The sequence below is a fragment of the Megalops cyprinoides genome, chromosome 12 (assembly GCF_013368585.1).
Source record: "Megalops cyprinoides isolate fMegCyp1 chromosome 12, fMegCyp1.pri, whole genome shotgun sequence".
In the NCBI taxonomy this organism is placed as follows: Eukaryota; Metazoa; Chordata; class Actinopteri; order Elopiformes; family Megalopidae; genus Megalops; species Megalops cyprinoides.
The window spans coordinates 13,302,152-13,329,606 of NC_050594.1; the positions used below are offsets into that span (position 1 = coordinate 13,302,152).

The following is a 27,455-nucleotide window of genomic DNA, read 5'->3' on the forward strand; positions in this document are numbered from 1 at the left end:
GAACTTTGACCAAAACCTTATGTCAAGATTGAAAATGCTGCCTGTGAAACTGCTAGCTGAGAAACACCCTAAGCAGAAAGCTAGACAGAGGCAGTCCAGCCTCTACCATAGTGTAGTATGATGCCATTCTCTTGATAGGACTGGAGAGTTGCTTAACTTTTTTTTTTTTTTTTTACTTTCACCAGGCATGATGTTTAGCAGGTCAGATCACCTCACCATCTGTACCCAGTCACATCTATAACAGGCCAATCATAATCATATGCAGTGTGGTGGAATGAGCACTAGTGGTTCTTTGAGGTTAGCAACCAACCCAAAGCATCCTTTCTTCAGAAAGAGACACTGTTTTGAAACCACAGCATCATTTGGTAGCTAGCTGAACGTGGGCTAGCAAGCTAGTTTTCTAGGTCAGTTAGTGGGGAAGAAACACAGCCAACTACACTTAGCCCCTGTTGTGCATAAGTCTTTAATACTGGTGTAGTGTGGTTTTTTCTGGCTTAAAAGGGACTGTCAACTCAATCTGAGCAGATGCAAGAGAGCAATGAGGTGTAGTGTGGTTATGTGAAGACCACAGTTTGGATTATCACAATCACAATCTGCGGTCACCACAAACACAGGTAAATGCAGGTACAGACCTTCCTTTCAGATTTTCTTGCAACTGAGACCCTTATTTAACTAACTGGATCAACTGAAAAGGCTTAATACATTCACCGGACCTTGTGTTATAGGTATTTTAGGGCGGCAATGTGATGTAGTGGCTCATAACTGAAAGATTGCTAGTTCAATTCCCTACTGGGGCACTGCTGTTGTGGCAAGGTGCTTAACCCCAAAATTGTCTCATTAAAATATCTAGCTGTATAAATTGATACAATGTAAATTTGCACCTTATGTACGTCACTCTGGATAAGAGTGTTTTCTAAATGATTATGTATTCCCTTCGTGAGGACTCTAAACACATCTGGCTCCTCTTCATACACTATAGTTCAAAAAAAAAAAACCCTTTGCTCTGGGGTCAATCAAAAAAAGCCTTTTCCTTAACATGTTGAAAATGTGAGGCTTTCTACACTCGGGAGCTAACTTTCTCCCTCCCAGCACTGCCTTCAGGAGAGTCAGTAGGTGGAACCTGCAGGAGATGGACAGCAGTTACCCCTGCTTCACTGCACAGATGTAATTAAACTGCAAAGTTCAGTTAAAGTCCCAGAGACAAAGCTGCAGTATTTCACTGGGCAGCGCATTGTGAATTCTAACAATGAACACAGTGTTTAATTTTCTGCTTAATAATGTATCATGACTATTCATGCCAATTTGTGGAACATATCTTTGGTCGCTGTTGTCGTTTTTCGCCTGACCTGAGCTAAAGTATCACCGCTGTAGATTTCTCCAGATGAAAAAAGAACCTTTGTTCCTCTCAGCAATATTACAGCGTGCAGATTTCACAGTCAGACAATCAAGTTGATTGTTTTGAGAACAAACTGATGTATAAGAAAAAAAATCTTACAGGAACAATTCTTCCAACATGTGCAGTGAGCTAATCAAGTTTTTTACTTGTATATGGTTTATATTTTGAACCCCACACAGTCTGGCCAGTAATGTTACCTCATTGTGAGGACCAAAAGCATCATGGGAAAAGTCCAACCCAGCAGTCCAACCCTTCATTAACTATTCAGTAATAACGGAATAATGGTTTTTCTGTTAAAGTCTTAGAAATAACAGCAGAGTTTAGGAAGCCCGAATCCTAGCCATTCAAGCTCAGCAACGCCTTCATCTGAGAAGCACAAAGGGAGACGGGGGCTCTGCGTGCCGTTTGAAGACCGCAGCTGGTCCTGCTCTCCTGTTCTGAGGATCTATCCTGGGGTCGTTGCCATGACTCTGCGCCTCGGCCTCACTCATCTCTGATGAAGGGTGCTTCACCGCACACGTGGGTGGCTTGTGGCAGGAAGTGAGCAAACGCTCCGCTCTGCGGTGCTCTGCTCAGCCCTCACCGCTGCCATTTTAGCACGAAACATGTCTGCTCATTCAGACAGAGCAGACCAGTTTTCTGCCCGTTCTTTCACAACATGATTGATGTTCTCCAAACATGTTTGCAATTGTGTTCAATCCATCTTATACTAAAAAAATTATATAGCTGAAATACATTGAGAACGTATTTTTAGCTCAATCAAAATATTTAAAATGTGTAAATTACTGCTATTTTAGTATGTTGACATACATTTCTGATTTAAATTAATAGATTTGAAATCTATATGCAGTATATTCTTGGGCCGAACAACATATTCTCAATATATTAGAATATATTTCATTTTTGTACGGGCCTAGCCAACCATCCTTATGATATGAAAAGTATTCATTACAGATAGGAAAACACTAAAGAACTTTAGCTCCCAGGGTTCAAATTATTAGAAACCTTAAATCAAGACAATCACTGTTTGTAACACCTGCATTTGCTGCATTTTGCCACACCTTCTTCCATCAGTGCACAAAACACAGTGAAGTTATCAACAGCATGCAGTTGGTTGGAGCGCTGACACCGGGCTATTCTCTGGCACTTTATCCCTCTGACATGACGCTATACGAGGTCTGATACTCAAGCCCCTCATGTTACGAGCTCATTGCTTAGGGTCCTGTTTTTCCAAGCAGTCCAGGCTGTGGTATCTCATCATAAAATCGTTAATGCCAGGGATGTGCACGCTGGGGGTTTTGTAGACGCAGGCAGCTTGTCTCTGATCGTGGACCTGCTCAAGCAGCAGACGTCTGCTCCCTCTGGCTGACCCCCGGGCTCCTCCCACGGTCCCTCGCCTCCAACCCTCCCAACTGGATTTGGGGGAAGGCCAGCTGCCGCTCCAGCCACTTGGCCACTGTCAGCAGCTTCCTGTCCTGCAGGGCGCGGCCTATGAGCTGGAGGCTGATTGGAAGGCCCCTCTGTGACAGTGCAGCTGGGACGCTGACCGCAGGAAGACCTGGGGTGGGGGGAAAACAGGAAGAGTGAGAGGACGTAGGGGTGCACAGGGTCAAAGGGAGAGACAGGATCAATAGGTGAGAGGAGGAAAAGGGTGTGATGAGAGGCAGCAGGGGGAGAATTTGGGGTGGAAATGGGGTGGAGGTTCAGGGAGAGAATAAAGAAAAACAAAGAGCATGTGGATAGAAATACTACTTGAAGAGCTTCAACTTCCCCTATTCACCTTTTCCTGTACATTTAGTGGATGCAATCAGACTGCAGGCTCTACTGCACAAGTAGAGGACTACAGCTTTAGTAGTCAGTCTGGTAAGACAGCTCCAGCATTAGCAAATCTGGTAACAGCATATGATATGTGTACCTGTGCCACAACTTTGCCGGTTCATGCCTTGCCAAGTTGATCTGCGTACATGTGCAACATCTATCACGGTTATCGGTCTAGATGCCCAATACGCTTGTCAACTGTAAGTTTATCACACACCAATCTGATTCTGCATAATTTATGATATACTTGCATATCATCTCACAAACAGTGATCTACTGTCTGATTTATCCAAGGCTCAATATGCCCAAACAACGTGGTCATGTCACAGTCCTCTGCATGTGGTCAAGGGGTTTGCTACAGGGGGCTGTGCTGTTAAGAGGAGAATATGTCACAGCATGTCAAAGACAGGTGCTGGATCGGCACCAGGAGGGCAGCTCCTCTATTGTCAATTTTTCATTTCCAGACCCGGCAGCTTGAGGCCTGCCTCAGTGTTTATTGTGTCTCTAGCGTCTGTGGTAGTTAGATAGCTTCTCAAGCTCTCTCTCTCTACAGCATCTGCCATGTTGCTGTGTGTAGATTTAGTGCACCTGACATGTTGCCTGGTGTAGATGTAGAGTGTCTGGCTGGTCAACTAAAAATACACACAGCAACATGCTGTGTGAATGTTTAGTTGTCCAGCCATACGGATGACAATAGATATGCCCTTTAGACTACAGAATGACAAGCCTGAGGCTGAGAAGCCTGGTTGTGCTGAATGGCCTACTGTCATCATTAAACTCCTTATATTATTATTTGGCTGTACGGTCTCTGTGGCTTTGTGGAGAGCAGGTTTACCTGCGAGGTTGACGGGCTGAGTGAAGACATCCTCTTGCATGCTGCGTGTGTGATTGTCCTCCTGTGTGAAGTCTGAGTATCTCGTGGCGTCGCTCAGAGTGGTGGGCGTGAGCAGCATGTCCACACCTGAGCCGAACACCTGGGTGAAGTCATTGGCAATCAGGCGCCTCACCTGTTGCGCCTTCACAAAGTAGTGCTGGTAGTTTCTGCCAGAAAAGGACCCACCAGAGAATGAAGTGAGCCTCACACACACACACACACACACACACACACACACACAAATGAGCGGAATTTTCCACTATTCATAGAGTAATCTTACCCCAAGGCTCAACAATACCAAATAACTCACCCTGGCTGAGTCATTGCATTTTCAGGAAATATAAACCTTTGAATGTCAGGGTCAATCAGAGACATAAGGGCTTAGATCTGTGTGACGTTACACAATCACTTACTTTCTGTATTAGAAAGGTATCCACTGTGCACAATGTCTGGGAAGAAGTTCTTAACTGACGTTCAACTTCTTGTTAACAATACAGAACAATTTTGATTGGCTGTTACTTTTATCATCTGACATAATATAATTACATCCCACAAATGATATCTTACCTCCTCATGATGATATAACAAAATGGAAAAAAAAGATCCATTTTCATCTCAGGGGTGTTATTGCTCAGGGGTAAGTTGGTCTTGCGTGGATGCATACAGTTTTTTAACTGCTGAAAATAACCACTGCTTGAGCTAAGTGTTTCTACCCTGAATGTAAATTAACCTAAATTAAGTGCTCTTGACTCATCTTTGTACGAAGCGCAGTAACCACAGCTGCGTCCGAGAAATGATCTTCTTACCGCTTCAGCAGGAAGTAATTCCCCGAGAGGATTCTTCCCCGCACAACGTCGTTGAAGCCCTCATGACGGGTCGTGGCATACAGAGCTTCGGTGGAGCTGCTGATGGCGCTCCTGTGGCCTGCAGGGGGAAAGGGAGGCCAAATGTATCAACACCGAATCTCGCTGTGAAAACAGCCCGTGCCTCAATAAGGCAGAGCAGATGAGGCCTGTGATAAAGATTATTGCGCTTTCCATCTCGCTGTGCTGATGTGACCAAAATAGACGTGCGTGTGCCTCTGTCTGGTCGTGCCCTGCTCGATCCTCCTGAAGGCGTTACACTGCAGCGCTATCTGCTCCTACCCTTCCGAATTTGCATGACAACAAAAGACCACATTATGTCAAAACATAACACAAGTCTATGGCGACAAAACAAAAGACCGCATATCAAAACCGTGACGACAAAGACAACAACAACAACAAAAAGTATCTATGCAAGAATCCGGCCTATGTGAGCTTCCCTCACTTGCTCATTTTGAAAAACTATTTCTTCTTCTTCTTCTTGCTTCTTCTCTGGAGTGGTTTCCACTAAGCGGATTTGAAAATACTGTACCTGACTTTCAAATCTAAAAGCCAGAAGTCAGAGGTTTTTTTTCTTAAATGCTTGGGCATACTGGTCTACATGTATGATGTAGCTCTTGATTATAACTTTACCACGAAGGGGCATTGTCTTTGCTTGGCCAAGAGGAAGAATGCCTATTGGTCCACCAGTACCACTCCCAGCTGGAATCTGGTTTTCCTAGAGGTCTCCCATCTAAGTACTAGTTTAGTCCAACACAAGTCAGTCATTAGCCACAGGATGCTATGGCTGCTGGCAATGGATAGCGTCACAACATATACAGATATAACAGCATAAAATGGGCCCCATGATGGTACGGCCCCAGTTTGTGGGAATAGAGCAGAGAATTACCTCTTTGTTCAGTTATTTTTTTATAACAAATCCAATCATTGCGTCACATGAAGGCATGGCTTCGAGTCAAGGTGGTGATGCTGGAAGGTCAAGGTGGTTTTACATGAAAATGGAAGCATGCTGCTGGAGACCTACCACTGAAGGGCTTCAAAATGCATCTACACAGCTACCTTACTGTGCTGCCAAGCTGGCTACATGTGTCAGCCCATAAAAGAGAACGCTAAAGGGATAACTCCTTGAAACCACAGGAATGGAGAACATACGTTGACACAGAAAAAAATAAAGGCCTCAACAGAGTGTACAGGCCAGTCCCCCAGTGTGTGAGCAAGAGGAGTGCTTACCGTACTCCAGGCCATCAAAACGGGCCATGTTGGAGGCCACCTCCGCTGTGCACAGGACGTGGTAGCAGACGATGGAGTACTGAGTGTGGGGGAGGGAGACCTCTCTCACTGTTGCCCCCGCCCTCTCAAAGAGGTCTGCCACGTGGCTCCACTGAGACACTGTCTCCCGGGACAGGCCTGGGGCGTGGTACTCCTGATGTGGACAAAACCATTACCTGACACATTGGCAGGCACCATTATCCCAAAATGTGGAGCGTCCACATACTTATAATACTCAAGTAACCAAGCACAGTCCTTCTGATGGGAGCAAAAACAGATTGTTGGGATAACGCTGCAACCCAAGGACCTCCACACACTACACTATGTTTTCGCAATGTTTTCACACAAACAATGTCACCCGATGTTGATCCTGTGATGGTGGTGCAATGTTCTTACAATGTGGCGTCAACATCACAAAGGGCTGGCCTGTGATTTGCTGATAACCCGGCTGCCAGCGCTGATGCAGATAATTGCTACACATGCTCGACTTGCAGTGTCACTGAGGCAAACCACAGGCGCACGTAAGAAGATGCCACTTACCTTTGGTACTCCAATGCACACCTTTCTGATATCAATGTCATCAGGAAGGTCATTGTGTGGGGCTGGGTGATAAATAGTGGTGGAGTCTTTCACATCAAGGCCTTGAAGGACACCTGCAGGACCAGACACAAACATGAACACCTGTGCCACCATGTCCTGGGGACTCAAACATGACCAAGTGACATATTTCATTTGGATGAAATGTTTTGTACAATGGGGTCACATGCCAACAAAACTGAAACTAGCAGCAACCAGATTTCAGGGTCTGTTGGGCTGTGACCTACAGCTAATGAGAAAAAGAAGGTTTGAATGATGCCAGAAAACGTATCAAAAAACATCAATGCATGAACTGAGCTGCTACAATCCAAACTTCATGTCACCATCAAAGGCACAATAATAAACTTCTTTTATTTATCAGTGAAAATACCGGGGGAGCTTCAGCAATGTATAACCTTCCCTCAGTCTTCTCCATCCTGTCTGTCAATCCTAGTAAACCCCTCCCACAGCGTACGAATGTGTGAGATTCAGCTCTTTGTGGGTGGGAAAGAGAAGTGATGTTTGAGTCAGGCTCTATTCTGCCAAATGGTCCTGTGGGGGATCTCCTGAGCCTGTACACAGGAGAGGGCAGGAGCCATGTCACGTCTCTCTGACGTACCCAGGACAGTGGCTGCGTCGTGAACACTCCTGGTCAAGATTCCTGGGACATCCATTGAGTTGACCAACGGGATGAGGCCATGGCGGGACAACAGTCCGTAGGTGGGTTTCAGCCCCACGATGCCGCAGAGAGCCGCCGGGTTACGGGTGGATCCGCCTGTGTCTGAACCCAAAGCTCTGCAGAACCAGAGCCAGGGACAGAGGTCAGAGGTCAGAGGTCAATGGGTTTCAGTTTCACAGCCAAGTGTGCCTTACTGAGTGAGTTAGTCGCAATGAGCCTCAAGCAGTCTATACCCCCAGACTCATGACACTATTAATGCACTTACTACACACTCTCCCCAAACGCAACTTACAAGCATGCACAAAACTTTATTTTAACACAGATGGGTCTTGAGTGATAATATGTACAGAGTTGTGCAGACCTCACGGACATTTTGCATTTGTATACTCCGATGTAAAGTGAAGTAAAAGTTTACTTAAAAGTAAACTTTAGCCTTTCACTCTTGTTCTCTTGTTGTTAACAAGGTGTTCTTATGGAAACTGCAATCATCCTTTAATTCCTGATTTCAAGGGAGGCCATTGTACCGTTGATGAATAGATAATGACACCTGAGCCTTCTACCAATTCTGTTGTCAATTCAGTGCTTGTCTGCCTTCTGTTCATTAAGGACATTGCCTCCCAAGTGTCGCTTATCAATCAAAGACGGCTTTATACACATTGGTCCAGTCCTGCATTCATCAATTACCAGAGAACTTGCTGATTATGAATCAGACACCACACCCTGGTAACATGAGGAGTGGTCCTGCATTAATTGACCTCTGCAGTTATGCTGTAATTATGCTGTTCAGATCAGTGGTTATGCTATGCTAATCTCTGCAGTATGTTGTAGTGATGCAGATGCTTTTATTGTCTATGTGGTGTGACTCACAAGAAGCTGCTCAGAGAGGCCACAGCAGCAGCACTTCCCCCTGAGCTTCCTCCTGTGATCACCCAATCAGAGTCTGGCTCTGCCCTGCTCTGATCCCTGTAGGTGTCGGAGTAGCTCCAGGGGTTCCGAACCGGCCCAAAGGCGCTGTCTGTGCTGCCTGCCCTGGAGGGAGGGAAACAAAGTTTTTTTGTGTACACTCACACTCCTTGACTCACATATTCACGCACAAGAGCTTCTGATAAAACTCTCAAAAAGCACAAAGCACACACAGCGCTAATCCTCTCATAAAATACAAACACTCAGACCAGCAATAAAAAATGGCACTTGAAATAATGCCAAAATCAACACCATTGAAATCAAACATGAATTATTTTGGAGAAACTTACCCCATTGCAAATTCATCTAGATTAGTTTTCCCCAAAAGAACAGCACCTTGGTCCAAGAGTTTCTGAACCACAGTGGCATTGAATGGAGGCCTATAACCTAAAAATCAACCCAGAGTAGACTGGATATTTAACCAGGGATATAATAGAAACAAGTGCAAGCCATCCACACATTGCATGTTCAACTTAGAACTTAGAAGAAGGTTAAACAGACTATACATTGTGTCAAACTGGCAGTACTGCAATACATTATATTCACATGAACTAACTAAGTAAAAATACTTTTGAATAAAGGGTAGACTAAAATGATCACTCTCTGGCCACAGGGTTGGAATGATGTTTTTGGGCTATACTGGTCTATGGCAGAGGATTGAATGTGTTAAGAATCAAATTAGAAAAATAAATCATAATCATTAGCCACTCTGAAGTTTATATACAATTTAAATGTTCTTATCTTACTAAATTAAACATATAGGATGAATGAAGGCTGTCAGTAATTGAGGTTGGTAATAATTAAAACATTTCATAGATTTGGTAGCATATACCATGCATCAGGTACAAAGTATGAGGTGATACACGAACACAGCGGCACTTCCTGTCTGAATGCAAACTGTTTAAATGAAAGGTCAATCATCTCATGCATAAATTAAAATTTCCACTGCAATACCGTTTCATTTTACAGTCTATTTCTACTTAATACACAAAATATTATGTATGGTTGTATAGGACCTGTGCTGTTTAAAAAAAGAAAAGAAAATTCATCTTCCTTCCTGAAAATGAGTAAAAATGAAATATTAAAGTATCTGTGCGTGACTTCTTGGCACCTACACATCTGAAAGTACACCAAGATAAGTGTGATCGTTCCTTTTGGTTACACATATTTAAAAGGTTACAGGTTAAGGTCACAGCTCTCCCTGCTGCCTCTACCTGCCTTCTCTGTGTGACCAGCATTCATTCAAATCCTTAAGGATTCTGTCCTCTCGGTCTCCCAGGTAGTGCAGTTTTTCCACTGTAATTCCTATCCTGCAGCACTCTGTCCTCTCAGAGCTCCACCAAGTCCACTGTACCTTAATCACTACCTGACCTGACGTAGCTAACTAGCTGCAGGTAATGCGCTGCAAGCAGTGACATCACAGATTGACATTAAAATACAAAAGAATGGAGGACTTGGTTACCTTCAGTAAATGTAATACCCAGCAGTCTGTCAATTTCTACTTGCTATAGTATAAAAGAAGAGCAGAGCTGAAAAGGGACAGGGGACACTGCAGTTGTAACCGAAGGGGTCACTCCATGGGAAGCACTATGACCCTGATTTTAAGCTGTCACTAGATTACATTACTTTTGAAAACCATTTCCATTTCAAGTGCACTTTCTAATAAGTTTTAGATGTTGATTAAGTGAATCCATCTGGTCAGCTGAGATAGAGGCCTTCAGATTTGCCTGCTAACTTGCATGAGGTACCTCAACATCAGCATGCTACCTTTTAACATCCTTGAGGCGCAGGTTGTCTCAATGTTCTCTGTGCAGAAGTTGTCCTTTACAGCGAACGGGATTCCGTCTAGAGGACCTTTAGGTGCCCCTGCAGGGAGGGCAAATTAGACAAGGTGGGTCACCAAAAGCAGGAGACAAAGGTTTAGACAGGCCGATGCTTGGCTAAATGGGGAAAAAAAGGCCAGAGACTTCACCAGTATGGCCACTCAACATACTGACTTGCAAATATAGATGTGCAGCAACATGGTGTAATGATTAGGGAGCCCATAGATTACAGGCTTGAATCAAAAGAGTGACCGTGATGATCTGCTTAGAATGGTGTGGCACGTTTAGTGAATTCTCTCAGTAAATAGTAATACCCAGATGTATAAACAGTTAATCACCCCCCCCCCCCCCCCCCCCCCCAACCCCCAACCCCCAACCCCAACCACACACACACACACACACACACACACACCACCTACCTCTGAGGAACCTGTCCTTAGATTCTTCTGCCTGCTTTAGAGCCAGCTCTTCTGTCACTTTGATGTAGGCATTGAGGTGTCTCGTTTCCTTGATGTGATTCAGGCATTTTCGGCATAACTCAGTGGGCGAAATTCTGCCCTCTCGAAAAGCCTGGGAGACCTGCGTGGTCAGAGAAGTCAAGCGTTTCATTTAAAAGACCATTTTCTATGTTGTCATACCCTATGCATAATACGTTGCACCACAGCTGCGTAGGCTTTGTAGGAGACAGCGACAGTAAAGTTTCCCTGTCTGTTCTTCGGCAACGACTTTTAAGTCTGCCCAGCTGAACCACGAACTAAGATGAGGGCGTTTACTAAACCTATTCTGCATAACAGTTACATGCACGATATTGATATCGATTCACACATTTAAAAGCATAACTATTGTCACAACAATACTAATGCGTAGCGCAAAACCCACCAAGTCTCCACTCTATAAGAACTTATATCCAGTCGCTGCCAGTACCTAGACGTTTAACTGTAACGTATAGCTAAATGACTTTGCGTATGCTTGGAAAGTACACTAATTAGCTATTTAACTAGCCAGCTGGTGACAAATAAATCAAAGTGAAAGGGTAAAAATTAAGGTTTTGACATCCATATTAAACTGCAGGAACAGGGGATATATCAACGTCGCTCGTAATGTTTCCTGTGCAACTCTTATATCCTAGTACTGTGGAACCACAACTAGCTATTACAGCTATTCAGCTAAGCGTTACCCAGGTATTCTGGTATATTTAGCGATAGCTGGATAGTTATCACAAACATTCCTAGCAACAATGGGCCCTGACAACTGCTGGGTCGTATTTAATGACAATGAATGAAGTTCGCAACACTGCTAACATAGTTAATTTAGGCAGCTAACCGGCGTCAGGTGGTAAAGCAACGTCTCTGAAGCCAAATTACATTGAGTGTCGGTGAATGAATGTTAACAATTGCATGTTTCAGTTGTAGTTGTGTTGCGGAGACTTACTTCTCTGATCGTGAAGCCCAGCATGACTCTAAAATAATGTCTCTGTGATGCTAATAATGCCTGAAATTACTCTGCAACCTTCAACTTGTGCAGCTGCAGGAGGCTGCCATATTGTTTTCGTATTGAGCGTGTCAACTATGCGCTACGTGGTTGGTTGAGGGCGGAACATATCACTTTTTTATTGGTAGAGCAAAGGAAGACAGAGGATACAGAACAGATTTCAGCGGAAGTATGCGACAGGAGAAGTCGGTGGGAGAATTCGGAGTTCGTTGCATGTTGCAGGAGTACAAAATGAACTTACCAATAAGTAGTATTTGTGTCAGTATTTAACATACCGAACGACTGTCAAGCCGGATAGCTAAAGAAGAAACGTTCACCTTAACACATTGTTGCTGCAACTATAGTCACGCTGTCTATGCTAGCTAGGGTATTAGCTAACGTATAGACATTACCAGCTACACGTTACCAAGGAGGTTACACAAATCTCCTTGAACTGACTTTACAATGTGCATTTCATTGCAAGTTGATCCTTTGCTGTTTGTGCAGATTTGATCACCATATTTGTAGCTAATAACGCTTGCTAGATAACATCGAAAATGATTCGTAAAGTTGGGATAGTGGCGTGTAGTCGGTGGTTATGTACCTCACATAGTAAATCCGTGCTCATGAGACTACCAGTTTCTGGAGTGGCAGGACATGGCAGCTACCTCAGAATGCTCAGTACGTCTCCTACACGCCAGACAGTCATGCCTGCCTGGGTAATCGATAAATACGGTAGCAACGACGTCCTTAGGTTCACCAAAAATGCCAGTTTCCCGATGATCATGTATCCGAACGAGGTCATTGTCAAAGTTCATGCAGCAGGTCTGAACCCCATTGACCTGAGCATGAGAGGTAAGTAGCATTTAGGAATGTAGGCTACCTGTGTATGGCCACTCTGCATAGAAAATGTGAGGCGAGGTGTAGGCATTTTTTTAACGAAAAAAATAAAAAATGCTCCCTTGAGTAAACGATCTACTGTCCATAAAACACGTCTGTGCAGTTTTGCAAACACCTGGTATTTTTGTGAACATTCAGTGTTTATAGTCTCCATTTGTCCATAACACTCTCGTACATTACACAGATTATGTCTGCAGTTTGCTGTTCCCTATTGGTGAAATTTGATCTTAGATGAGCTGAAGATCAAAGGTTGAAAAGTCTGTTACAATGTGCTGATATTTTAATGGCCTTTGTAAGGATTAGTAGTGGTGTGGTTTTGACATTTATTACCTGGTAATTCTACCATATTCTCATGAGAGTTTGGGGCTGTCTTGTTTCATTTGATGTCTCACACACCACAAACAGTTTTGGATTCTCTGCTGGTTTGCAGATAGTGCCCAGGAGTTGTTTCTGTGTTTGGAGGAGTAAAGCTTTCAGAAGCAGTCCAGCCTCCATTCCTGTCAGGATTGATATCTGATATCCCACTCTGGATACTGCATGTGTGTATGTGTCGTAGGAAGCATAGTTATTTAGGTAGTACCCTTTAGTTTTAGATTCAGTTTTTCTCTTTACTGGGGCATTATATTGCAGTTGCTTAGCAGATACCTAGTTTAGCAGGGAAGAACAGCAGTGCTCCTCTGTGGAATTGAACCCGCAACCTTTGGATTACAAACCTTATTCCTCACTGCTACATCACATTGCTGCCCATTCATCACATGTATTGAGATTGTGAAATGGCCATTTATGTGTATAATTTTGCGTGTGTTTATGTGAGAAGGAGAGATTTCATTTGGTGGATGACAGTTTTGTGACATTTATCACAGTTAAATAGCACACAGTGCACATATCTTGGTTCAGCCCTTGTATAGGCTGGTTAAGCTTCTGGAAAAGTCCATCTGAATCGATAACAAGCTAGATAGCCACCTACTGCTGTCTGCGCCAAAAGGCAAGCAATCACTATATGTCAGTGATTAGAGACTGACATCATATGAACATTAAAACGGGTGCTGCAATTGCATGCCCTTAGCGTCTCAGTGACTTAAACAACCATGCTGTTTTGATGTGGGAAAGCCACCATGGTGACTAGGTGTATCTCTGTTTGTCTCTCAGGTGGGTACGGAGCCGCCACACTTTCTGTGAAGCGTGACCCCCTGAACATAATGCAGACGGGCAGTGAATTCCCCCTGATCCTGGGCCGGGATGTGTCAGGGGTCATTATGGAATGTGGCCTAGATGTAGGCTGTTTCAAACCAGGAGATGAGGTAATGACACCCCCTCCCACTACTCAGGGAGTCATTCACAGTCTCTTTATTTGGAATGAAGTGACCCATGGTATGTCTTTGCTGTGCATTGTTTGCCCTATCCCTCTCTCTTTACATGTTTTTGAATTTTGAACAAAACATTACGTAGCATTGCGCAATCATGTTACTGTCAGGTAAAACAGGCCAAACTATGCTCTTGCTGTGTCAGAGTGAGAGAGCTGAGTGACGTGATTGCAAATCTACCTCTCAGATGGATTTTTGTTTTCTTTTAGCTCAAACTCGTCAGCCTTTTGTATTACATGCAACTGTTGTCCAGTGACTCAGTTATTAGTGTCTGATTGCTTTTCCTGAATGATTAATGGGCTGTTTTTTTTTTTTTTTGCTGCCAGGTGTGGGCGGCCATTCCTCCATGGAAGCAGGGCAGCCTGGCAGAATTTGTGGTGGTCAGCGGAAATGAGGTAGGCCGGTTGCTCTGGATGAATCACTGAGTGTCCTGTTGTCAGGATGGGGACCAGGTTTAGAGAGGAGTAGAAGAGTAAAATCTGAGAGCAGCAAGGGCTAGCTAAAACCACTGCCGCTATTTTGTGAGTTTGCAATCTGTTTTTTTGTTCATATGTTAGCGTCAGGTACTTGACAGCAAAGGTCATTGGTACCTTTGAATGGTAACATGGCAGTGGTGTAGTGTGGGAAAACTGAGATTTTCTAACTGTAACTCGTTCAGCTCATGGATGTCTGTTTTCTGTGGGATGACTAGTTGCCAAGGAGTCTTGGACTGGTGACCTTCCTGGTTTGTATTCTAAGTGAAGGAAAGCTTCCATCTACAAGGCCAATATTTGATTTCTGGCTAGGCATTCTATTGAATCCAGTATTAACTATGGAAAATTAAATCATGTTTTTTTTTTGTTACAGTTTGTATGTAACAGCTCATCAGACCATGTTCAACTAATCAAGAGCTTATTAAGCGTATTATTGTGACTGAGAGCCAAACAACAAGCAATTACGACTTGCAGACAAAGTCTCTAGTGTGCGTGCACTCATTTTCACCGAAGGGGGGCTGTTTTTGTGGAGGGCGGCCCACCAGGGCGTCCTCACACAGAACAGTTCCCATTGTTAGACGGTGTGCTGGGTAAAGGTCGGGTTGGATGTCTGACCGGCGTGTCGTTTCTTACCCAGGTGTCACACAAACCGAAATCACTGAGTCACACCGAGGCGGCGGTTATTCCCTATGTGGCCGCAACAGCCTGGTCAGCCCTGGTCAACACAGGTGGACTCAACAAGGACAACTGCGCAAAGAAACGGCAAGCTCCACTCAGAATCCCACCCCCCTGCCCACTGCTCCCCCTTTACTATCCTACTCCTAACTGTCAAATTCAAATTCAAACAAGCTTTATTGCATTGACCACACAGATGTACAGTTTTCCCACAGAGGTTTTCACACAGATAAGACAAACTGATACAAAACTGCTGTTAGTCTCCTAAAAAGGATTGCTGACTTAAACAGGAAAAGTAATGGAATAAATATATGAAAAAAACAAAGAATAGGAAATATAAATTCTACATTTTTATAGTTTCTGGTACAGATGTTTCCTGTCTATTGTTTCTCAGGCTATGGCACTCCAATACATACCATGCTGCCAATGGTGCAGTGATTCCCCCCGCCAGAAGATTTAGCAATTTCTCTTCATCATTTAATTTCTTAAATGTGGGATGGAATAATACAAAATATTCAAAGTATTCTTCTCCAGTTATTTGGAATTTATTACAATGTTGGAAACCGTGCACCACCGCTCTTTTTTTTTCACACCACCATGTCACTGCATATGAAGGACCAAATAGGTTCTGGCAGAGCTGCAGTGATCTCTTCTTTCTGCTTCATCAAACCATGAGCTCTTAGTGTGATGATTGTTTGGACTGGCTGTTCCCGAGGGACCAACGCGCCATTGGCTGTTAGTAATTGGGAGATATAAATGGACTTGCAGAGCAGAAGTCTCTGACCACCTCTGATCCATGTGTGTACGTGGCACTGGTCTGAGCGTCGAGCTAGGAATGCACAAATGCGTGAATGGTTGAATTTATTCTTTTCTTTCACTGTTTTGATACTGGAAGGGTTTTTTTTCTTCTGTACCGTAAAGACATATATGTATATGTATATATTTTTCTCTGTAATCTCTCTCCCTTTGGTCGACAGCATTCTGATCATCGGCGCCTCAGGTGGAGTTGGAACCTTTGCTATCCAGGTAACAGGCATGATCATGATGAGGATAAAATCTAGACAGCTGGTCTGTGGATCAAGCAAAATTCATCCCTGGGCGGGGGCGGGGTCTACTTCTCTGCAGATGGTGAAGGCCTGGGGTGGCCATGTGACCGCAACATGCTCCCAGAACGCTGAGGGGCTGGTGAGGGGTTTGGGTGCCGATCATGTGGTTGACTACACAACGGGGGATGTAGCGGCTCAGCTGAAGGCTCTAGAAAAGTGAGTTCACTGGCTCTGAGAGTGACAGACCCTCTCTCCATTCTTTGTGGGAGGTTAACAGTGAAACATTGAGCTTTGTGTGAATTGGAGGTGGGTGTTTTAACTGTCCTCTGGTCTGAGGGGACGAGGAGCAGGTCAGGGAATGAGCTCCTCGGCGATGGAGCAGAGCGTGTCCTTGGCCCCTCCTTGTGCCCGCTTGCTCGCTCAGCCTAGCGGTGTCCATGGAAACTGGGTCTCAGATGAAGCATTGCCATGAGAACACTCTGTCCTGGAGTTGAAGGGCTTTCAATGTCACTGTTAGGGGCCGGTCAAATAAAGAAACCCACTCTTCCCTTGCGTGGCAGTCTCAGGATGGTGATGATCACCGAACAAAAAAAGTGATTAAGTGACTGATACATTCTATTTGTTTTTACAAGTTGCTAAAAGCTTGTTAAGCATGCATATATGCACCTTTATTTGCGTTTCACTGCAGTGTATGTCATTTGCCCTGCAGGTTTCTATGAGTCATTGCCAGTGTGATCAGATAATGAATGCCATAGCCCCCTTCTCGCTGTATGTGCTTTTTAGGTTGTTATTTTTCTCTCCCTCTGGTGTTCAGGTTGAAGTTCCTCTTTCTCACTGTGGTGTTGAAGAGGTCATTGCTTCTGTCTGTGCGCGCTCCAGGTTCGATCTGATCCTTGACAATGTGGGCGGGGACACAGAGAAGTGGGCGCTGGGGTTACTGAAGCCCTGGTCCGGAGCCAAATATGTCACGCTGGTGACGCCCTTCCTGCTGAACACGGACACGCTGGGCGTTGCGGATGGAATGCTGCAGACGGGGGTCACCATCGCCAGCAAGGCGCTTAAGGTAATCGCGCCCCTCCACGTGCAGACACCCCACGTTGCCATTCGAAAGCGATGTGCCCCCCATGCTCAGACACCCCACGCTGCCAGTGGAAAGCGATGTGCCCCCGATGTGCAGACACCCCACACTGCCAGTGGAAAGCGCTGTACCCCCAACATGCAGACACCCCACGCTGCCAGTCGAAAGCGCTGTGCCCCCAACGTGCAGACACGCCTCTGCTCATGCGTTCTTCATGTACTTTGCAACCGCATTGATGCAGCTTTGCTGAAGTTGAGTTATCTGCACATGCGCGTGTGTGTGGGTCAACATGTATGCATATGTTTGACAGTGTTTTGTGTGTGTGTGTGTGTGTGTGTGGTCATGCTTGTAAGTGTTTGTAGTGTGTGTAGTGTATGTGTATGTGTTTATCAGTGTGTTTGTGTATGATGAGGTGTGCTGGGTGTGTGCACTCGCACGTGTGTGTGTATGTGTGTGTGTGTGTGTGTGTGTGTGTGTGTGTGTGTGTGTGCACTCGCACGCATATGTGGTTGTTCATGCATGAGCGTGTGTGTCAGTATGTTTTCTGTGCATGTGTGCGTGTGTATGCTGGGGTGTGTGTGCTTGTGTGTGTGTGTATGCGTGTATGCTGGTGTCTGTGTGGTTATGAGAGACAGGATGTTTGGCACACTCATCACCATCTCTTGTCTTTGACCTCATTTGGCAGAAACATCTCTTCCCTCCCTTTTTTGCCCCCTCCTACATTTTCACACAAAACCCACAAGAAGTGGATATGAAACAGGAAAGAAATGTTCTAGAATAGCGGTGTCAAACTGTTCCTGATTGGCCGAGTGTTTATCGAGTGTTTTTTCTGGTCCAATCAGTTCCCCAGTCTGTGATAAGCCCATTTAGTTCATCAGGTGTATTCATTCTCTCTTCTGCATCAGCTGACAAACAGTACAGTCGCGTGGCAACAGCACCTTTGCAAATATTTTGAATATTGTACTGTTAAGTACTGGGGTTTAAAAAAGTTCTTATTAAAGAAGATGCCACACATGAGCCTCCTGGAACTTCACTTTTCTACAACATATTCATCTGCTCACGTGTGATCTGAGCGTGCCCAGTTCGCACAGAGAACATCTCTAGCTAAATCCCATGGGTCAGTCAGGTGTGTCCTGTCCATCCGCGCTCATTGAAAGGCGTTATTTTTGAATGCTTTCGCAGGGGAAAAACCAGTGGTGCATACCCTTCTATACTGTCTGCTGGGACGTCCATGGGGACATGATGAAGGCGAATGGCACCAGGGCTCACACACTCACACACACTCACACACTCTGATGCTTCATATTCCTGGCACACTGGCTCTTCACTATGTCTGCTGTGAGAAAATGTTCTAGTGCTGAGAGGCAGCGCAGGAGAGGAGCAGTGTTTGTGTTTGTTTCACAACGTGTGTGCTGTGGTGTAAAACCAGGCCCGCAGAGAGCTTAGTCCCGGGCGGTGGAAGCAGTGTTTCTGGGGAGAGAAGAGCAGGGTGTGTCGGGATGTTTGGCGTTGTGGAGGAGGACAGGGAATCATACGGTGAAAAGAAAGGGAGAAGTCACAGGTCTGCTGTTGTTGATGGGGTTTAGTTGGAGATATTGAAACGGGTACATGCCGTCTATTTTTCTCTCGGTCTCTCAGTAAAGCTGCTCTCAGGAAATGAGTTTTTCCACCTGGCATATTCCAACCGTGGGATTTCTGTTGTTCCACACGTGCTTCCTATTCCACAAAAACAGGTAGGGAAGTAGAAAAAAAAAAGTAAGTCAGTGTCAGGGTGAGGACATTTACCACCATTAAACCCGCTTTGAGAGAGAGCAGCCAGAGGTGCAGTAAGGCATGGACATTATGATCGGATGGGCTTGTCAGTTGCAGTGAAAAGGGGAAAGTAGGAGACTGGAAGGGATTACAAGTTAGCTTTGTGTGCAAGTGCACATGTGTGTGCAGGTTTGTGCGTGTGCCTGTGTATGTGCGTGTCTGTGTCTGCTTGACTCCTTATATGGCTTTTTGCTTGTGTTGTGTTCTGCCTCACGCTTTGGATAAAAGCATCTGCCGAATGAATAAATGTGAATGTTTCTGTCCGTGTGTGCGTGCGTGTGTGTGTGTGCTTGGGGTATGGTTCTCTGTACCACTTTCTTTAGTCCTGCGCTGGTCCTGTGTTGAATGAGGATTACATTTCATGGAAGTGCAGGAGTGTGGTGTGGGGGAATGTGCTGGCTGGGGTTAGAGCATGTTTTTGGAGTTGGGGGGCGGGGGGGGTCTACTGGGTGGAGCTACTGCATGTTTCAGGAAAGATACAGAAGCGCAGAGGCAGCATAATTTTGGCTGATGAAGAGATCAATGTTTGTGCATTTCCCGCCAAGCAGGCAGGGCTTTTGTTGGCCCTGCAGAGCGGATCACAGCCGGCGCGTCTGTGACATGAGTCACTGCACACCACTGCATGCGGCTGCTGCACCTGTGAGAGCTCACGAGGCCCCCTGGTGCCACCCAGCGGTAGTGCCCTACGTATGCTTCGCGCATACGCTGTGGCCTCCTGACTTTTCTCTGCTGTTGTGTCTCTTTGTACCCCCTCCTCAATGACCCCAACAGGACGCTAGATGTAATTTCAGGGCTTTAGGCCTCTTTCCGGCCTGTACCTCTATTTAAAAGGGCGAGGATAAAGTCCATTCAGATGAAAGTAAAGTGGCTCCTTTTGAATAGTCTACATCCTGCTGTAGGTAGCAGTCATTGCCTGTGGGTTTAGGAGACAATACTGGCTCTGCTGTTGTGGAAGATTAGTGCTGATTGGTCAGTGGGGCCCCCTTTGTCAAACTTTTTGTGTGGCCCAGAGCACCATGGGTAAAAACGCAGTGTCTGTTCCCAGGGGGGACCTCGATTACAGCGTATACATTTCAGCACTTGAGCTTTATTGTCGCCCTGGAAACCGTAATCTGCCCGGACTCCTGGACTTAAACTGCCATATTTCAGATTCCATCTGGGCATGAACAATGATAATCAATCCTAAAAAACCACAATATAATGAACTGGTAGCACTTGCATTTCATTGTAAGTAAATATTAATCCCACCCAGAATGTATATTTTTTACATGATCTTTGAGCTTGTTTCAAAATGGATTGCAAAAAAATAAAATAATTCATTTTACTTTTCTGAATACAGGCAAAGGTTTCAGGACCACTGGCAGAGGGCTTTGCAACAGCATCATCTGTGTATATACGTGCAGCATCTGAGTAAGGATGCGTAAAATGCCATCAGTTGAAGGATGGATGCTTGGTGTTTTTCTTTGCGGTTTGAGTTGGCAGGAAACAAAGCCCCCCATTTGCTAGCGTTAGGCCTTGTTGGGGGTTGAGGGGGCTGGGAGGGCGGGGCTTAACTCTTGATCCCGTTTCCATCAGAGTGCCCTCTTTGGTGGCTCAGCATTTTTGTTCTGTTACTGTACTGAGCACAGGCCCATGTGTCACGACCCAGAAGAGTGTGCACTGAGACAAGGTGAGGCCTTTTCTCCCCAAGAGAGACAAGGGATCATTTTTGTCCCAAGTAGCGATGTTAGGGCACATATTGGTTGAAAATTAAAGGCACATGTTGATTAAATTCAGGCTTCTGTTTTAAAGCCATTAGGTGAAAGGCTACGTGCTGCCCCCTGCTGTATGAAACTATATCATACAGTATTAGATCCCAAGGTAGGTGAGAGATACACCTGACTCTGTCTGTGATCTATAGCACCTATGAAAAAGGGCTGTACAGGTATACACTGTGTAAGAGCAGGAAGTGTCAGAGTGTGTGTAAATCACATTCACTTATGCACCTCTCTCTCCCCCCTCCCTCTCTCTCCCTCTCTCAGCACCTGTGTAAGGGGGTTCACTATCGCTGGGGGTTCTTCGCCCCGAGTGGTGTGGCACTGGATGAGGTTTGTGAGATGGTGGATGCTGGACAGGTAAGCTCACCTGTGTGTCCTTTGTTTCTCACCTGTATCTGCTATTCTTCATCATCATGAATATGAGCAGAAAGTGGTGGTGCTTACAGTTTTACCTGGTGTGTCTGTGTTTCAAGACCAGTTTTGGGATTGGGACTCACTGACCCATTGGGCTCAGAGACCTCATTACCCTGCAGTCGCCTGGAAAATGTGCTCACCTGTCTGTCTCCTGTAAGATTCCCTCACCAGTCTGTCACCTGTAACATTACCTGACTGTTACCTGTAAGATCTATTCCCCTGTCTGTCATACGGCAGTCACCTGTAAGATTCACCCACCCGTCATTCACCCGTAAGATCCAGTCAGCTGGCTCCCCTGTGACTCAGGTAGTTCCTCAGGTACTGAGTGACATTATTGGGCCTGTCCCTGCTGCAATCTGGGTCAGTGACCTGCTGCAGTTCCCTGTGGTGGGTGGAGCGACACCTGATCACTTCCTGGAGCCGCCCGCGCAGTGGGAGCGGATCTGCCCCGCTGTAGGAGCCGCGTCAGGCACGCTCGTCTCAGTGTGAGGATGATGCCAGTGGGTCAGTGGGGCGCACAGCCTTTCAGTACAGGGAGGAGGAGTGCTTCCAGGCACAGCAGCTAAAAAGGCTCTCCTGTTCATCAAGTGCCAAAAACGTCTTAGGGTCTTGGGTTCATGTCCTGGTCTCTCCGGGCCAAACCGGATGGCGGGACCATGTCAGAACATATGGTCTTATCTCAGGCAGAACTCGCTCACACACACAGAGTACATTGCAGAGAGTTTAATACTCTTTGAGTCAAGGGTTCCCCCAATTGAAATGATGGAGCATGGTTTTTCGATAGCAGGAAGGTGTGGATTAACAGAGAGATATCGCTGCTAAGGTCAGTGACATCGATGTAAAAAAAAAAAAAAAACTTTACTTCCTTTTCTTGGAAGTTGTCCTGCATTTATGGTATGTCTGCCCACATTCACCCTGCATACATGGTAACAGTACGCCAGTGAGCCAGGCCTGTTGACCATTTGCACGGAAAGGACCTGCATGTTAGCGCAAGTGTGTCGGTTATCTGATGCGGGCCTGCAGAATCATGGCGGCAGATTTGTACGGTACTTGTCTGTCACATTGTGTCTGGGATGCGGATCAATCCGTTTTCACTTCCCTGTTACTTGTGTTATGTGTCTCTCGCTTACTGGCAGGAGGTGGAAAATTTAAGGCTGGGTGATATCCAATGGCAGCCGTTGGCTTTGAAAAGAGGTCACTGACAATAGAAAAGCTTATGGTAAATGCCCAGCGGTCTTGTCATTGTGTTACACTGAAACTCAGACCTCATTTTCATTGAAATTCAGTGCAGTTATGAGCATATTAATCATGGTGAAACTCTGCAAACTGATAACAGTATTTTCATTTGCTTTGATTATTTTTTGGAGGACATTTCATGGAGAGAACAAAATGATGACTCTGCTCTTTGTAGCCAATGACAGTAATATCACTGGTGCTGTCACGGATTGCCTGAATATATTTTGTGTGATGATGGAGTCGGTTATGTACTGTAGTAACCCCATTTACTCACTGCCCTGTTCCCGACAGAGTGCTCAGTGGGTCGAGGGGGCAGCGACAGTCACAACGGTGATTGATAGTGTTTGACAGTTCTGAATGAATGCCCCGTAATCCCTCCGAAATCCCGCTCTTTGTCACTGATCCGGGCTCACGCCCACGTGCCGACAGCGGGGAGCATTTCTGTCTCTGTCAGGGGGATTGCGGAGCGCGCTCAATAGAGGTGTTCCGCGATGACATCATGGCCCCATTGAGCGCAAGTGAAACAGCGGGGTGATGCGTCCTGCTGATAACGGGCCTGGCGGAGCTGCCGGTTATTGTCAAACCTCATCACTTTTCCCCTGTTTGTGCTGTGGGCGGACGAGCAGTTCCCGGTCAGGGACACTGAGAGTGGCAGGTTTTGATTGGGCGTTCAATTTTAGAGGCAGATGTGCGGGGGACCACCTGTTCTTTAGCTGTGAGAAAGAGAGATGGATTTGAGAAACTGACATCTCAGCAACGTTGCCCCCTCTTTTTTTCTGTTGGTGTTATTTGTTTTTGGATGTCTGTCATGCGCATGTTTGCCATTCAGTTTCATAGCACCCATTTTTTTTGGTTGTTGTTGATATAACCTGAAATTCTATGTAGGGTTAGCTTAATTTTGTGGTTGTGGCTGTGGGGAACTGCTGTTGTGGTTCTTTTATAGAATGTACTCATTAATAATTGAGGGGGCCTGATGTCCACAGTGTCTCCATCATTTAGGGTTGTTGTCCAAGAAATGTTTTAAAAAGCTTACCTAAGAAATTCTTGGAGACTTTATATTGGAAAAACAGCAACATCCATTCATTTCTGTATATTAGCTATTGCACTGTTTCACACAGCTGCAACCTGAACTGGAGATGATGATATTCATTATAACCACAATGATTGCTATAGACCCCGCTATTGTACAGTACAAACATTTATGGAGACAAGCAGTATACTATATGTAGGACTTTTTCAAGCTGTAATTGTGGCTGTGAAGCACAGGGTAGCCTCTTCACTGGCTAGTTATCTAGCCAGCTAGCTACAGCTGACAACATACACTGATTAGACTGAGCTACTTGCCTATCAAGTTATTAGGATGCTGGCTTTCTTTATAATAAGTGTGGTTTTAGAAAAGTATCCAAATCGCATTAGCTTAAACACATACTCCTCAGAGATGCATCAGCTACACCAAGACGTGGTACAGAGCAGCACGAAGCACATTTATCTGCACTCCCCACATCCTGTTCCCGGTGCCCTGGGGTGCCCGACTGAAGCTTCTGAACCATTCTAAATGTATCTTGTTTTGATTTTGTTTTAAATGTGCCAATGTCATTTGCTTTCAGGGTCTTCTCTTAATGTCATTACCTTCTCCAGCACATTCACCCGCATTTATGCCCCCTCCCTATTTTGTCCTTTAATTTGACCAGCAGAGGACCATTTACTACAAAAATACAGTAATTAGTCATTATTGTAACTTAACCTGCAAACATAAGTCTTTTCAAATCATGAGAGACACGGAGTTAAGGAGGAAATTAGCAAAAACCAAACAGCTGTTGAAAAACAAATTTGTGAATTTCTGGGTAAATTGGGTTGAGATTGAAAATGTCTCTACTGTCTGGAAAATGGGAGATACAGCTGGCTCTGTGTCTGAATAGAAAATATTCTGTTTGTTGCTTTCTGTAACATCAAGATGCTCTATGGTTACTGTCAGCTTTTATGTCAAAGTTGTTGTGTTTGTTGGGGGGTGAAATTTCATGTTTTCGAGTGTGACTTTTTTCTGTAAACCACGTACGATACTTTTACCTGAAGAATCCTGATGAAAACAGGACACTTGGTAGCTGTGATTATCACGAGTCACTGTCACACTGCAGAGAGTGACACACACCCACCTCGCTGTCTTTTCCTGTTTCACAGATCCGCCCTGTGGTGGAAGAGCAGTTCACTTTTGCTCAGGTGCCTCAGGCCTTCCTGAAGCTGGAGAAGGGCCACGCCCGTGGGAAGACTGTAGTAAACATCGTTAGTGGGGACACTGAGTGATCACGGCTACTAGGAAACTGGGGATGGAGCAATAAATCGTACCAAGTGAGAAGCCTAAAGTGGGGGACCCCACGTCTGAAGTCGTCATCACTGGGGGTCCTTGGCAACTGCCAGCTAACACGTGTCCTTTGACTTCTTTGGGTGGATAGACTGAGTTAAGTTTGTATAATGGGTTTCTATGCTTGTTACCGGCATGTTCTCTGATGCAGAGACGTGTGGTCCTTTTTTTTGGCTGTCACAGTAAAACAGACATACAAACCCTCCATTGTGTGTGAGCTCTTCTTTAACAAAAATAGAAGGAGACCTCCTTTCCAGAGGCCATACCAAGCAAATCTCTCATCAGGTACTAAGCATTCCCTCAGAAGTGCACTTCACAAAAAAGGACAGATGCCTCCTTTATGAAAACAAACATCCGTTTATTCATTTAAATGTAACAGCACTGAGTGGGGTTCCATAAATTCTTAAATTTTCATACAAAATAATTTTTAGGACAATACTAAAATTGGTTTTAATCTTTTTAGAGTTTTTACACCAGGACATAATGCAAATACTATAAAACAGTTCTTAACACAGTAAATTACAGCATGTGTGGTGAATATTTATAAGTCAATGAGATGACTGCAATTACTGTATATACATTTCAGTTTTCCAGAATTTGCAAATCCTCACAATATTATTGGGTTACAGTGGACAGGAACTCGGTTTTGTAATGTGGACTTGGCATCTGTGGTCAGAAAAACCTTACTGAAGTGTGTTAAGTCTTACAAAACTAAACTATATTGTCCTTATTAATTTGTCACATCATTTGAGATACTTTGGTGATGACTGGAAACTGAGCACATTTCTCCAGTGAGTTGTGTTAGTTTGACTTGCCATCACCCAAGGGCTTCTGGGAAAATAAAATGGCAAAGGCAGCATTTACAAAAGAACTAGACATTTTCTTATTTCCTTTTAAGCCCAAAAAGTGTTTTTTGTGCTTTCTGTAGGAATAATCCATCAGGGGCAATGCTGGTAAGCAGTGAATCCTGGTATTTTACAATAATCCTGATGGCTATTTCCAGTCCTTACAACAGGAGTAATTCCAGATTTCCATGACAAAGTCACTGACACTATGTGCGCATTTGAATGCAGAGATAATACAATCACTGAATATCTGCTCACAGTGAATCTGTTCAGAGCAGCCGGCTCAAACTGCACCATCAGCGCTGTAGGGTAACATGAAGCTTTGCGGAGTTAACAGGTTATTTACAGAACTGTAAGGCTGCTTTGTGTTGTCATTTTTCAATGACATACTGTATGTCCATTAACTTAAAATACAGCGTATTAAGGCTTCCAGGTTTTGGATGATTGCTCCCCTGAGCATTTCATTATTAAAAGTTATGTTAAAAATATTGTTTCCTGACAGAGAGAGAGAGAGACGGGAAGAGAGACGATGTCTGTTTTTGATCGAGAGCTTCTTGGCTGAGCATGCCAGTGGTGCAGCTTAATGAATGAGTCAATCAGCTACATTGCCTGCATGTTAACTGTGTCTGACTCAAAATTGTTCCCTTTTAGCATACTGAATCAATAAACAAAACAACAGTACTTGTTCCAGATGCCTGTATTTGACAACATCTGAATTAAAATATGCTCACACTACTGCGTCAAATTATGAAGCCTGTAAACAACTTTCTCACACAGAACATTTCAAAGGCATGGATGCTGGAAATAGTGAGATAGGGTGCAAATTCTACCTGAGCGGACCTGGTGTTCAGTGCACAGCAAAGAGTGTGACTGATGTACAACATCTGGAGCCTGGAGTATTTGTGAAATAAAGCAGTTTCAGAAGGGAAAGCGTGACAAGAAATGTTGACAATGACCCACTACGACATTCACTTAGCATGTTTGTCAGTGGGTCCTGAGGCCTACCATGGAGCTGCACCAGAGAGTCCTCAGGCCCAGCGTGGAGCTGCACCAGAGAGCACTGGGGTGAACGTGGAGCTCTCCTCAGACCCTCTCTAGCTCTGTGTCACTACTTCACAAGATCTCCAGAGTCCATCTTTGGTTCAGTTTCTTTTCATCAAACGTGTTAAGTATCACTTGGTTTTTGTCATACTGTTGGCCCCCTGTAAAAAAGGAAAAATAAAAAATTAGACAGGTTTATCTTGATAATTTCACATTGAATATAAACATTTGACATATTGAATATAGAGAAATACTGCTCCTTCACTGATATATTCCTGCTGAGATATTACTGAGATGTTGACTTCTTTGGTGGCTGTGAACACGTACTGAACATTGTGACTCATTTCACATACTGCACCTGCACTTTTTAAACAATCCACATGGTGGCGCTAGGAGAAAACTAATCTGCCTGGAAGACACTTGGCACCCTTTGAGTTTAAATGAAATCTTGCCAGTCAGTGAGTAACACAAAAAGTATATAAATGCCCTAAATTGGCCTAGTGCAAAATTAATTCCACTCCCTGTCTAAACAGACGCAATTATAATTATTCACAATGTGGTAAACGCATACTGGTTGTATATCATGAAAAACATGCCTGATAAACTTGCCTGCCTACTGATGTGTGTTCTGGTATCACAACAGGAATGTGTGTAGGTGTGTGTGGGCATGCCTGTGTGTGTGTGTGTGTGTGTGTGTACGTATGTGTGAGTTCAGTGTTCAGCC

At 44.7% G+C, this 27,455-nt stretch overlaps 3 protein-coding genes across 4 annotated transcripts in view; 1 reads left to right on the forward strand and 2 right to left on the reverse strand.

Annotated features, from left to right (window-relative positions):
• Positions 1-1,836: 1,836 nt before the first annotated feature.
• Positions 1,837-11,794, reverse strand: qrsl1 (glutaminyl-tRNA amidotransferase subunit QRSL1). The gene is made up of 11 exons (XM_036542738.1): positions 11,693-11,794; positions 10,681-10,840; positions 10,206-10,304; positions 8,729-8,825; positions 8,343-8,504; positions 7,416-7,591; positions 6,761-6,873; positions 6,182-6,374; positions 4,895-5,012; positions 4,050-4,255; positions 1,837-2,954 (listed from the first exon to the last, which is right to left on the reverse strand). Exons 1-11 carry the CDS (start codon positions 11,714-11,716, stop codon positions 2,734-2,736), a joined length of 1,569 nt encoding a protein of 522 aa, XP_036398631.1. The 5' UTR covers positions 11,717-11,794; the 3' UTR covers positions 1,837-2,733.
• Positions 11,795-11,921: 127 nt separating this feature from the next.
• On the forward strand, positions 11,922-25,042 carry rtn4ip1 (reticulon 4 interacting protein 1). The gene is made up of 9 exons (XM_036542365.1): positions 11,922-12,586; positions 13,781-13,932; positions 14,322-14,390; positions 15,106-15,230; positions 16,121-16,169; positions 16,269-16,405; positions 17,069-17,252; positions 21,101-21,193; positions 24,665-25,042. The coding sequence occupies exons 1-9, from the start codon at positions 12,289-12,291 to the stop codon at positions 24,785-24,787; spliced, it is 1,230 nt and encodes a 409-aa protein (XP_036398258.1). The 5' UTR covers positions 11,922-12,288; the 3' UTR covers positions 24,788-25,042.
• Positions 25,043-25,238: 196 nt separating this feature from the next.
• The window catches only part of crybg1a (crystallin beta-gamma domain containing 1a), a 49,906-nt gene continuing 47,689 nt past the window's right edge, over positions 25,239-27,455 (reverse strand). For both annotated transcript variants that reach the window (XM_036541817.1, XM_036541819.1), the window contains one exon: positions 25,239-26,892. In XM_036541817.1, coding sequence (XP_036397710.1) covers positions 26,804-26,892 — 89 coding nt within the window. In that variant the 3' untranslated portion in view covers positions 25,239-26,803. The remainder of the gene's footprint in view (positions 26,893-27,455) is intronic.

Coding starts and splice junctions, on each gene's coding strand:
- qrsl1 (XM_036542738.1), bottom strand. CDS start 11,716: ATGCTGGGCTTCACGATCAGAGAA. Junction 5,013..6,181: donor TTTTGATGGCCTGGAGTACG/GTAAGCACTCCT, acceptor TTCCCCCTGCAG/GCCACAGGAGCGCCATCAGC. Junction 4,256..4,894: donor AATTACTTCCTGCTGAAGCG/GTAAGAAGATCA, acceptor CTTTTCTGGCAG/AAACTACCAGCACTACTTTG.
- rtn4ip1 (XM_036542365.1), top strand. CDS start 12,289: ATGATTCGTAAAGTTGGGATAGTGGCGTGTAGTCGGTGGTTATGTACC. Junction 14,391..15,105: donor TGGTGGTCAGCGGAAATGAG/GTAGGCCGGTTG, acceptor TTTCTTACCCAG/GTGTCACACAAACCGAAATC. Junction 17,253..21,100: donor TCGCCAGCAAGGCGCTTAAG/GTAATCGCGCCC, acceptor TCCCTCTCTCAG/CACCTGTGTAAGGGGGTTCA.